Here is a 12,837-nt window from a genome sequence, read left to right as displayed (position 1 = left end):
CCCCCAAAGGAGTTAATTATATCAGCCTGGCAAATTGAGTTATATAAACCTTCATAAGAATGTAAAGCATTATGGGGGTGCCTGGGTGGCTCAGTCAGTTAAGCGTCCAACTTCAGCTCAGATCATGATTTCATGGTTTCGTGAGTTCAAGCCCCGTATCCAGCTCTGCATGGACAGCTCAGGGCCTGCTTAGGATTCTCTCTCCCCCCCTCTCTCTGCCCCTTCCCCACTCATGCTGTCTCTATCTCTTTCAAAAATAAGTAAATTAAAAAAAAGAATGTAAAGCATTATGGACATATATAGGTATGACTTTTTTTTCATAGGAAAGTGATAGAAGATGAAAGTGAGATTTTGGTCATGTTCACTAACGCACATCCCTGATTCGGAAAATAGGAGAAGAGAAACACGAGTGTTATCAGTCCATGTCTCAACAAGACACTTCCATTACAATAATTCAATGAGAGTTGTCAGGGACTGTGAAGAGTAGGAGAATTTACCCTACTAACAAGCTAACAAAGAACCTGCCACAGATTCATTAGTTACTCGTAGAAGACACAAAATTCCTGGGTCAGAGATAAAGGACTTTTTTACTCTGTATTTTACCATAGTCAATTTCTACTTTAATTGAAGAGTTACTGTTTATAGAATTTTTAGAAATATCAAATTAGTATTTGGAAGCTCTAATAAGTATTAAAATACTGAATGCAGAAAATACATAAAATCTGTTTTCCATATTGCTTTTTGAATATATGTTTATTGGACATTTCAAAAGCTTATAAAGCAAATATTGGCTTTTTGGGTTAAGAACTACAAACTGAAATAGAACGTTAAGGAATCCAAAGCAAATCACTGGAATTTATACATAGTATTTAACTTTCTCAATGCAGTTCTTTCAGAAGGACAGGTTCACCAAAATATGTTCACTGCAAATTCACTGTTCACCTCAGCCTTCTTTCATACTCTAAGGTGGAGAAAAAAATACAGTGAATGAAAAAGCATTCAGTAGTGAATTCTCGTGGTATTTCCTACAATATTCCTTGAGATCCATATGGTTTAATCACAAAACAATACTGTTTCAAAAAAAAAATCTCCTTGTTACAGAAATCACATGAAACAATCTTGCCTGTATTACAACGTATTTTCTTTTATTTAAACCTGGTGAAATGCAGGAGCATACAAAACAATCTTAGACCAGCTGTGCCAGCAGAATATTTCTACAAGTCAGGCCGTGTGCTGAGGACTGGCATATGGGGGAAATAAGACTTCACTGGGGACTCTAAGATCTCAATCTGGAGGTAGCCATTTTAAAAAGAAAATTTAATGTTTATTTACTTTTGAGAGACAGGGAGAGACAGAGCACAAGCAGGGAAGGGGCACAGAGAGAGCGAGATACAGAATCCAAAGCAGGCTCCAGGCTCTCATCTGTCAGCACAAAGCCCGACGCGGAGCTGGAACTCATAAACCGCAAGATCATGATCTGAGCCGAAGTCGGACGCTTAACCGACTGAGCCACCCAGACACCCCTGGAGGCAGCCATTTTTTAGAGTAATTTGGAAACTTTGTTTTGAAAGAGTCAGTTACCTAATTAGGTTAGAGAGTCATGTGTGTTCCATACACAAGGGGAGATGATCTCTCTACTCTTTCCTAGACTCCCAAAACCATTTGCTTCAATTAGATGACCTCCACTAAACACTGAAGGATCTGTTTTCTATAGTTTTCTAAATGCTGATCCATCCATTATTAAGGACCCCGTGGCCTCCAAGCATCAGATTACTGCTTTTCTTGTAAACCAGCTTAGTGGCAACAAAATCCAATTCATCTCTAGACATTGGGTTTTTTAGCTGGGTCCTATTTTTTTCTGTTTCGTAGTTAAAGAAGAGCTGCAAATAAGTCCATGGGCCTATTTGCTTATCAACTGTACTTACTCTCAAAAGATTTGACCGTATAACATTTTGTCCTGTCTTAGATACTTGTCATGTATAAATTTATTTTCCTTTGGTCTACTGAAATGTCTTTGTTTCCCTTAAGCAGAAATAGCAAAAGATTAAGAATTAGGATATGTAGCCTCTCCTTTCATCTCTTAATCCCCCATGTATAACCTATTGCATTAAGATAATGCCTCTGGGAATGTGCTATGGGTTTCTATGATGTGCATGAGTGCTGGCGAGCTAGGATAGGTTTGGCTACAATCTCTGTGAGTCTGGAGCTCCTATGAATTTGAAGAAATAAGTAAGGATTAAAGACACAAGATAATGTTCATGCAATGTATCTTATCTAGTTCATATGACTGAAATAAGACTGAGACACTAGAGGCAACATTTCTGAAACTAAGTAATATTTGATTTAACTTGATGTGTAGAAAGAGAAAAGGATAGATGCCCCACCCCCCTCCTGAGGGAGACTCAGACCATTGCCCTTGCAGCAAGATGACATGTAACTTGTCCTTTTTCTGGTTTTGCCTGAATTGTCTGGAGGCTCAAAACCATTCTTAATGCTTAGTTACAGTGACTGTAATCATTTTTAAATTTTTAAATCATTGTCATGATTTTTTTCTTTCTACTTTATCACATATATGTTTGTAAGGTTTACCTGATTGATATATTTGTGAGTATATGTACATACAATTTTTCTCTTATAAAGTAATCTATACTTGTTTTCAGAAAACAGTGAGACATAAATGCTTGATAAACAACACATGAAGTGTGCAGGATGGTTCTTTTTCTGTGCATAACCTTTAGTTAACACTTTCCTTTATATCAAAGGAGGAACGAAGCTCATTATGAGCAGGGAATATAGAAAGAAGACACAAAATAAAAAGCAAACTAAAAAATAGGTCTCGAGAGGGTTGGTTATGGTTCAGCAGGAAACAGGCTTTCAATTTTCCTTTCTTTCTAATACCAGGGATTTTACTCAGATTGCGAAAATGTGGTTGAGATGTAGTGACTCAGAGACTCAACATCTGTGAGCAGAAAGTAGGAGGGCTGTGATTACAATCTAAGTATCAGAGCCTGGGTGGTGGGCCTGACATCTGAGAAAATGGCCAGGGCAAGCCAGTCCTTTGTCGCTTTCCCCTCCTCCTCCCGCACTTTCCTCTCTCAGACCCAAGGACTCACGCTGCCCAGCCAGGCTTGTCAAACGGAGAGCACACTGAAGCCCTCCGCCCTTCTCTACTCCGCTAACCAGAATTTCACCTTCCTGTGTTTGTTCCCTCTAGTTTCTCTTAGGAGATGCAATTCAATGCGATGCACAAATTCGCAGTAAATATTAGATAATCAAAAAACTCATTCCCTTCTCAGATCATATAGGAAACCTATCCTAGTCATCTGTCCATATTGTTTCAATGTCCTGTGTTCTCTGGATTCAGGAGTTGAGATGTCAAATTGGGGGGCAGCCATGTCTTGTACCCATACCTTATGTCCCCACTTTCCTGCCTCTCACTGCTACCAGCTGTCTGAAAATAGCCTGGGCCCTGGGCTTTTTTTTTTTTTTTTTTTTAATTTCTGGGTGAAAAGGAGGACTTAAACCTCTCTTTGGCTAGAGTGGGTAAGAAGGTTTCTAAAGTAGATAAACTCCTAATTGAGTATTTTTTCCCTAATATAAATACAAAAACTGATAGAACATTTATGAGGGAAGAGTTATATGTTTAGTCGTTTGGGAGGTTTTATTCCAGAAATAAATATTTATAGAGATGTAGCCATTTATGACAGTTTCATGAACCCATCTGCTGGCTATACCTGGGTAAGGCTTTGATGCTTTAGTAATGATTATTTGAGACATCCTGGCAGAATGGGTTTGGGGGAGTGGAATTAGCTTTGGTCAGATAAATCCTTTATATCAGATTATACAAGGCAGCATCTTTACGAACATTGGCTTGGCTGTGACCCATGTTTTGTTCTGTGGTTCCTGAAAAGGATTTATGCATCACCTTTTTGTCTTGGACGGTGGTGATAGACAGAGGGATGTTTATTATTTTTAAACCTTATATGTCTGAAATGTATCATAATACTTAAATGTTGTTTTTTTTTTTTTTTTAAACCAAATAGAATAAATGGTTTTGGGGAATTAGTCCCACATGGTCATATGATTCATTTGCATAGATATTACTATGGTCTCAGTTGGGTCATTCATGTTTTTTTCTGCTTTCCTACCACTTAAGCAAACACAAAAGGAATGTTATAGATGTGACTTGCTGCTTTCCACTCTGTCTGACATACAGAAGAGGGTATGTGTGAATTGCCAATTGCTGAGAGATCAACACCTTGCATCACTGCTGGTTGGAATGGAAGTGAACACAAACCAAGTTTAATAGATAAAGCATAAGTATTTGCATTGCTGACTATATTTACATCAAAAGCTCAGAAAGTTGTATATTTAGTAGTTCAAAAAGGCCAGAGTAGACAGAGGGTGGCAATTAGTATATTTTGGAAAGGATGTTTCAAATAGGCAGAGAAAGATTATTTCGCTACTGATAAGATTGACAATTTGTAACTTCATGATGGATTGGAACCTCCTTCATAAACATTTGAATGAGGTGGGGTCAAAGCAGTAGAGTTGATCATGGAACTTTTCCTTGTAGATCCTTGTTGTGTGCTGGCAATAAACCATATAGCTTGGGTGAGCAACTATCCATATCCCAATCCATCAGCACATATTCAGTGATTCTTGTGAAGTCAAAAAAAAAAGGGGGGGGGGTTCTAGGAAAGAAAGCCACATGCTAGTCTCTTAAAGGTAGCCAGGACCACCCTGTATGGCCATTAGATTTTGCTCTGTATGACTCCTAGGAATATCATGCACGTAGATTCCAAAATGAATGACACATTCTATAATTGTGTAATGTCTCAGCCCTACTGGTAATCATTTATTTGATGATTTGGAAATGTTTCCAGAAATATCCCTTGTGAAAAGACAAAGGTCTACTGTGTATCTTCTATACGTTACTAGTAACCCTGTAACTTGTACTGACTAACTACTTAATAAATATTTATTTGGTGAAGAATGGGAGAAAAGAAACTTAAAAAAACATTTTATTGAAATATAATTCACTTATCACAAAATTCACCCATTTAAACTGTACAATTTAATGGGTTTTAGTATATTTATGGAGTAATTCAACTATCACCACAATCAGTTTTTAATCATTTTATTATTCCTCCTCCCCCTCAAAAAACCCATACCCATTAACAGTCATTCTCTGTTCTCTGCTTACCCAGCTGCTGATAGGCACTCATCTACTTTCTTTCTGTCCCTATAGATTTACGTACTTTGGACATTTCATAAAATGGAATCATACATTGTGTGGCCTTTTGTGACTGGCCTATTAGCATAATGTTTTCATTTCTTTTTATTGCCAAATTATATTCCGTTATGTGGCTGTACCACATTTTAGTTTTCCATTTATCAGTTAGTGGATATCTGAGTTATTTCTACCTTTGGCTGTTATGAAAAATGCTGTTATGAATATTCACATACACAGTGTTTGTGTGGACATATATTTTCAATTCCCTTGGATATGTACCCAGGAGTAGGATTGCTGGGAAGAAAGTTAATTTTAAAAAAGTTTTTATTTTAATTCCAGTTAGTTAACCTATAGTGTTATATTAGTTTCAGGTGTACAATATAGCGATTCAACAATTCTGTTCATCACCCAGTGCTCCTCGCGACAAGGGCTCTCCTTAACCCCTATCACCTATTTACCCATTCTCCCACCCCCCAAGAAAAGTAATTTTTCAATTTACAAATATCTCCTTTACTAACTATCATATTAAAAGTCATCTTATCAATGGTATGTATCTGGCTTGGCTGGTAGTTCATGGTCCTGGACCCACCTTCCACTCCAACCCATGTTGTGAACTAGTAGGTGAACCACAGAAAACTGAATTGTACTAAATGTGCAGTCTCTTCGAACAGGGTCATACTTGCATTGAATTCACTCTGATTTATTATTTTGCTACTGGACTTGGAACACAGACAGTATTCACTAAGAAGTGGAACTGTAGAGTGGAAACAGAGGTTCCCTGTTTCCATTACTCAACTCTCAAAGGATGGATGCAGTCGATTTCAGATTATTCCAGGGTTTTTGCTTTTTTAGTTGCTTGCCATCCTTCTTTCTTTTGGTCCTTTTGCTTTTCATTAGTGTCATTTACTGAGCTAGGAAACCTGAAACACAGACAATTCAGTCAAAGTATTTATATAGTCTTCTGGCGAAAAGAACTTTTACTATGTGTGTCATCATGTTTTTTATGTGCCCTGTAACTTGTGTTTATCCTCAAACTATGGAGAAGTTGCAAACTGCTTTTCAACCTCTTCTTAGGAAGTTTCCAGTATTGTGCTATTTATTAGAGGTATTATTGAAGACAGTTAAAACAAAACAACAACAACAAAAAACTTACAGTATGGGAGACAAATCTGGCTTGGCTGGTATAGTGTATAAATTATAGCATTGATTTTTTTTTTTAAAAAACAACATTGCTAAGTGAGAATAAGGACCACTAGAAAGATTTTTAAAAATAGACCATATTTGTATCATAAGAGTGACTTTATACATAGGTGCTCTGGTTATGATTTTGTAAAGTGAACATGACCTTGGAGTTGAGATCCTAGGATTAATGGACTTGTCAAGAGTCTGATTTGTTAATGAGCCAAAGCTATTCGAACTGTGCAGACATTACCAGTTTTCTTGTGGCATGTATATTTGAGTAGGAGCCTACAACGAGTAGGCAATAAGAGGGATGCTGTTTGACTTTTAAGGAGAACATTGTTTCATTGGGGAGGAATAAAATATGGACTCCCCTTTAAGCAAAGCAGTTTGCATTTCTATTGTCCAGATTTCTTAAGAACCTGATAAAGCATTAGCCTGGCCACATTTCTTAAGAAGCCGATAAAGCATTAGCCCCACCGTATCCAGCATTCCCCATTTATTCTTCTTGGACTCTTTTCCACAGAATGAAATTGGTTGATTCATAGGCTGGCCTGAGGTTTTGAATAGAGCGCTTTGGGGGAATGTTTAGGAAGTATTCCAGTAAGCTGTCAAGACTGTTGACAGGTGGCCAAGCCAAGGGAAAGGGTATTAGTAATGACAAGAGCTCACTCTTACATAGCTCTTAATCACATGTCAGGCAGTGCCCTAAGCATGTTACATGTATTCACTCACATGATTCTCACAGCAATCCTATGAGGCCAGTCAATTTTTATCCTCAGTTTAGAGGAGAAAGATCAGGCACAGAGAAGTTAAGGATCTTGCTGAAGGTCACACAGCCATGATTTGAACCCAGGTGGTCTATTTCCAGAGCGGGTACCCCTAACCATTAAGTGTTGCTGCACAGACTGGAATCGTGGAGAAACTCTCATGCCTGCCTCTGGCCAGGATTCTGGAGGAGGGAAGGAGTACAGGGCTTAGTTCCCTGCCAGCACTTTGCCAAAATGAACTGGTGAACTGAGGCATTGTCCTGGCGTTTTACTGCTGGGATAATTTCAGAGGGCAACAGAAGCATTAACTACATGGAATTCTTTTCTGGCTGAAAGGATTAGCCGGGTACAGATCTTGCTTATCTTTAACATATGCCCTTTATTATTTTTTTTTCTTAACAGAGGATGAGTGCTCTAGTATACAATATTGTCTTTTATTAATGGCTGATTTGCAGAAAGTGGCAAAAGAGTCAAATTAAGAGAAGTAAAAATTTGAAGATGAAAAAGCAAACTCCCAAGACCATAGCCAAGTGAGAAGAATGTAATTTGTGTGTCTCCTTAATCCCTGGTGTGGCCTTTAATCTCTAGTACTTAAAATTTACAGAGACAAAGAAGATCCACACCTTAACTTCTACTTTTTGCAGTTGCAAAGATGTCAAATGAAGATAAATAAATACTGTTAAGAGCTTCTGGAAATAGAGTATTCTTTGAAAGAGTGAGTCAAGACATGAACCAGGGTTTATGACCTCAGAGCAAATGAAGGTCTTCTTGAAGACAAAATGAGGCTTCAGGATCTTGAAGGAAGCTTTCTTGGAGAATAAGCATAGCCAAAAATGATTCTACCCTTGGGACTCACCTTGATCAAGTAGATAAAGACAAAGAATCAGTTTATAAAATGGATATTCGGTGGTGGGTTGGAGGTGCATTCAGCCAGTGGAATAGTTGGATTTTATTTCAGCAATTGAAATCGGCCCATTGAGGACAGGCTCAATGTGTCTATTAGCCACCCATACATCCTAATTCATAGTAGAGTGCCTGCTGCTTAATAATAAGAACAGCAGAAATCATAATTACCATTTATTGACACTTTCCATGTGTGCTCTGTATTCTCACCTCCATTTTATGAATGGGTAAACTGAGTCTTGGAGAGTTAAGTTAGTAGCCAAATATCATACAAGTCATTTAACCACAAGGTCTGCTTTCTTAGTCACTGCTGTCCATTGTGGCTGATCTTAAGGACTAGGCTAAAGTGTTTTAAATATCTTCTGTGGTTAATGGTGGAATCCTTGAAAACATTCTGGATGGGAAACATGAAAAAGTGCACCTGGGATGAGGGCAGAATGGCTTGGTGGCTTTTGCACTTTAGTCTGGCTGTGAAGTGATAAGGGTCCAAATTAATATGATAGATTAGAACCAAAAGGAGAGGAGGGAGAGAAGACCCCTTGAGAAGGGATAAATGATTCTGAGACATGGAGACTGGTTGGTTATAGGAATGAGGGAAGGGAAGGAGTCTAAGAGTAATCTGAGGTCTCCAGAGTAGTGACAGAAAGATTGCTGGCATCATGAATGGATATAGGGAAATCAAGAGATAAAGACAGTTGGAAGGGCAAAAGCCTGTGGTGATGGTTTGGGCCTGTGATGACAGCAGGGCACTAATGTGCAACGTGTACCAGTCCGTGAGCAGCCTGGCAGCTCTCTCTCTCCTTGCTTTTGGAGAACTTCATCTCACTAACGCAGAAGCTAGAAATTCTGGATTCTTGCTTTCCTAGATTCCCTTGCCTATGACCTAGCTCTGGTCATGAGACACAAGTGGATACCTGTTGAGGATTTTCAGGAAAAAAATTCTCTCTAATGATAATAAGTCCAGTAAGAAAAATATCTTTCTGCTTTGCATTTCAAATGCACTTGTATCACCCAGGGAGCAGCTGCAGCCATCTTGTAGTCTTGAGGCATGGGCCAAGACTGGGCATTAACTCAGAGCCCTGACATTAGGGAGCTCCTGAGCAACACTGGGACCATCTATCTCTTGACGTGTCATGTGACAAAAACAAACCCTCCATTGTCCAAGCCATTTTTAGATGGATATTCTGCTATTTGTAGCCAGAACATCCAAACTGATGTAGACATTAATTTTGGAAAAACACCATGTGGGGAGTGATCATCAGAATTGTCTACTGAAGCCTACAAAGAAAGCGAGTTCCTAAAAAGGAGAATGCACTTCGGATACCATTTCTAGAAAATGAAGGCTTTTTAACAAAAGTCTCTAAAGGTCAAACATCCTGGCCCTGATCTTCAACCCGGTTTGCTATGAGGTGAAAGTCCCTGTCAGGTTCTAGTGTTGCAATATGCTTCTGAAATGGCAACAGGGCTCATTAGTAAATCTGAAGCATTTCCACAGCTCTTAGATACACACGAGGCAAAGGAAGAATTTTCTTCTTCCAAAACGGCTGCTCTTTTCAGTTGCTTCCTCCTACCTTCCTTGAATTTGCTAGTGTCTTCTGGTTGGGAGGCACGTTTAGCCCAGTGATGGATGTGCTCGCAAGAATTGGCCTGCTTTGCAGAGCTGTTGAACTGGGGCAAGCATGCATTCTGAAGGTCTGAATGACGGATTGATTGAAAAGTAATTGATTGTGGAATTTAAAAGTGAGATTCAAAAGGTACATTACCACGTTTGATTTCACAAAATTCAACACTTTCTTCATTATATGCTTCCTTTTACTCACTTGATTTTTTTTTATTTACAAAATTATTTTAGAATTCTGTACCCATTTCACCATGTGGCTCCTAAAACTTTGTGTGCCATTTATAAAGTTTATAATAAGAAAATTCTGGTAAGAGAGGAAGAAAAAAAAGAAACATCCTATATAGTCTCCCATCCTAACTTCGTATTAATAAGTGGCACCAGGGAAAGCCACCTATTGTTTTCACATTTCTATATTTGTCAGTGAAAATATTTGACTATATCATGTGTACAATCTTATCCACTTGGCCTTAGAGTTTAGGCTCAGATTCCCATGTTCTATGTGGAGGCTGTTGCAAGGTGTAGGTAGGTCTTCCCTACACTCCTCTCAGAGAACATGCTAGAAACAAATACAAATCTTACTAGTGTTATAATTTCAATGAGATTTGGTTCTGATGGTGGGATTCTGGGTGGAGATGCTGGATAAAATCCAAGATACCTAATTAAGTTTCAATTTCAGGTAAATAAGGATATTATTATTATTATTATTATTTTAGTATAAATATATCCCAAGAACTGCATGGGGCATATTTATGCTAAAAAATTATTCATTATCTATTTGAAATTCAATTAAACAAATTTTTTTCAACCTTTATTCATTTTTGAGAGCCAGAGACAGAGTGCAAGTGGGAGAGGGGCAGAGAGAGAGAGAGAGATAGAATACAAAGCAGGCACCAGGCTCTGAGCTGTCAGCACAGAGCCCAATGCGGGGCTTGAACTCACGAACTGTGAGATCATGACCTGAGCCGAAGTCAAATGCTCAACTGACTGAGCCACCCATACGCCCCTGAAATTCAAATTTAACTGGGAGTTCTATATTTGTATTTGCTAAATCTAGCAATGCTAATTCTGGGGGAAATAACTGAGGTAATGGCATTTGCCTAAGTTGCTCAAGAAAGGGTAGAGGGAAAGCTACTGGAGGATTCTGTAGGTTTGATAGATTTCATGTCCCATCAGCGGGCTGAGAGGGTTCAGCCAGGGGTGAGGGGTATGAATACTGAGGTACAAAGGTAAATTCTACTTACCCTTGAACTTCTCTTCTACCCCTTTCTTTTTTATTACCCAAAATGGCTTTAACAAAAATGAAAATAATTAACTTTTTATCATAGGCTGTAGTCCTAATATCCATTTATGGTGCTTGTTCTGAATTTTGAAATGAGTATGTTGGCCCTTGTTTATTTTCTCATTCTCCATGCTCACTGCCCCCTCCCTCATTAAATTGATTTCTCATGGTGTGTGCCCCAGATTGATTTCCCCCTCCCTGCTGTGGACTAGCTCTTTCTCAATAGAAAAAATGATTGCCAAATCTCTCAAGCTCTTTTCCAAATTTCCAGGCCTTTCCAGATTTGATTTATGCTCATCATTCAGTTGTCATGTTCAGCTGTACACTCTCTACCCACATGGCATGTCTTTAAGGAAGTGAAAAGCCTGAGTCTTTACAAGAAATGGAGGGACCACACGGCACTTGGGTTTTCACCCTGTAGCTAGCTGCCTGTGGCCCATAAGAGGCAGAATCAACATTGTGTACTGCTGGTTTGTTCCTGTTTGTCAAACAAGATCACCCAACACCTTTGGATTAGGCAACTGTACTTTCCCACGAAGTGAGAGGACGGTGGAGCTGGAGAAATAGGGGAGGCATCTCCCAGATGGTGAACACTTCAGGGCACAAGGCCCTTATGCTGAAAGCAGCAAGAGGATGAATGGGGAAAAGAAAGTGTGGATAGTGACACACACATGGCACGAGGAATGGTTAAGGTAGGTGCCCAATGATAAGGGATGCTCCCCAATCCTGGCAACTCGAGTGCAGCCACACACCCTGAATTTTTGGTCATTTATCTGGAGATGAGTAGCAGGAGGGCTCTGTGGTGCCTTCTGTGTGGCTCTCTCTGTGGTCCTCATGTGGTAGCCTTTGACACTCGGACGTGCGAGATGTGGAATTTGGCCAGTGGAGGTCATCCATCAAAGCCAGTTCTAAAGGGGCTGCTTAAGCTTGTCATTTCTGCAAACTGATTCAAAGGGTGAAAGGGTCTTCTCTTTTTGAGAAATTCTTGCTTAACCGACCTGAAATTCCTGTTTCTAGAACCATAATGAGTCAAAAATATTCATTCAGAACAAGTTTCTTCTATGTGCTAGGCACCAGGGATCCTGACAAGAATGAATGGCCCCCACTGCGTGGGAGTTTAGAAAGAAAGTAAGCTGATGGTTAAACTACAGTATAATGAGTGCTGCAGTGATCATTCATGCTGGGTTAGGAGCTTGTTGTGGGGTGGGAGATACTGAGGAATTCAGCAACAAGAGAGGGAGAGGGAGAGGGAGAGGGAGAGGGAGAGGGAGAGGGAGAGAGAGGGAGACATTGTTCATGTAAATAAGGTTGTGGGTTTGCTGTGAGAGCTGCTGTTGGTGCTATGCCCAGGTCCCCTTGGTTGACTGGTGTTGCTAACTCTGAGTTGTTGTTCTATGGGCTGCTAGGGTTCCTAGCTGTACTCTTTCATAGAAACTTGTCCTCTGCTGAAAGCAGAAAACACCTACAGGTTACATACCATCCTCTGGGGATGGCTGATAGCCAATGACTGATTGAGAGAGTACAAAAATCTGTCCCTCTTGCCTCCAAGTGGACAACTCTGTGCTTGTGCTGTTTCTCATGCTTCAGAGATCTTGTGGGGTCAGGCTGAGAGGCTAGACGTCAGCTGCCCCTGTCACTTCTATACAGGTTTCTCCCAAGAACACCTTTCAGTAAATCACTCACACATGAATCCCTGTTTCGGGCTCTGTTTCTAGGCAACCTCATCTGATGGTAGAGGAGCAGAAAGTTGATGTACTTCTGGTGTTGTGAGCTTTTACTTATCTTTTTTTCTGACGGAAGAGAGATAGTGGACAAGATCAGTGTGAACATCTGATGTGGGGAGTGTGTG

The 12,837-nt window shown here is 39.6% G+C and overlaps 1 protein-coding gene across 3 annotated transcripts in view; it reads left to right on the top strand.

The window, feature by feature from the left end:
- SHROOM3 (shroom family member 3) overlaps nucleotides 1-12,837 on the top strand; it is a 321,642-nt gene that overhangs the window by 40,125 nt on the left and 268,680 nt on the right. The window contains exon 1 of one of the 3 annotated variants that reach the window (XM_053217221.1): nucleotides 11,513-11,680. The exons of the other annotated variants lie outside the window; for them this stretch is intronic. Coding sequence (XP_053073196.1) covers nucleotides 11,660-11,680 — 21 coding nt within the window. The 5' untranslated portion in view covers nucleotides 11,513-11,659. Of the gene's footprint in view, nucleotides 1-11,512; nucleotides 11,681-12,837 lie in introns of those variants that run through there. 3 annotated transcript variants of the gene reach the window in all.

Source organism: Acinonyx jubatus, chromosome B1 (genome assembly GCF_027475565.1).
Source record: "Acinonyx jubatus isolate Ajub_Pintada_27869175 chromosome B1, VMU_Ajub_asm_v1.0, whole genome shotgun sequence".
Taxonomy (NCBI): Eukaryota; Metazoa; Chordata; class Mammalia; order Carnivora; family Felidae; genus Acinonyx; species Acinonyx jubatus.
The sequence above is the reverse complement of the archived record's forward strand: the minus strand, read 5'-3'. Positions and strand labels throughout refer to the sequence as shown.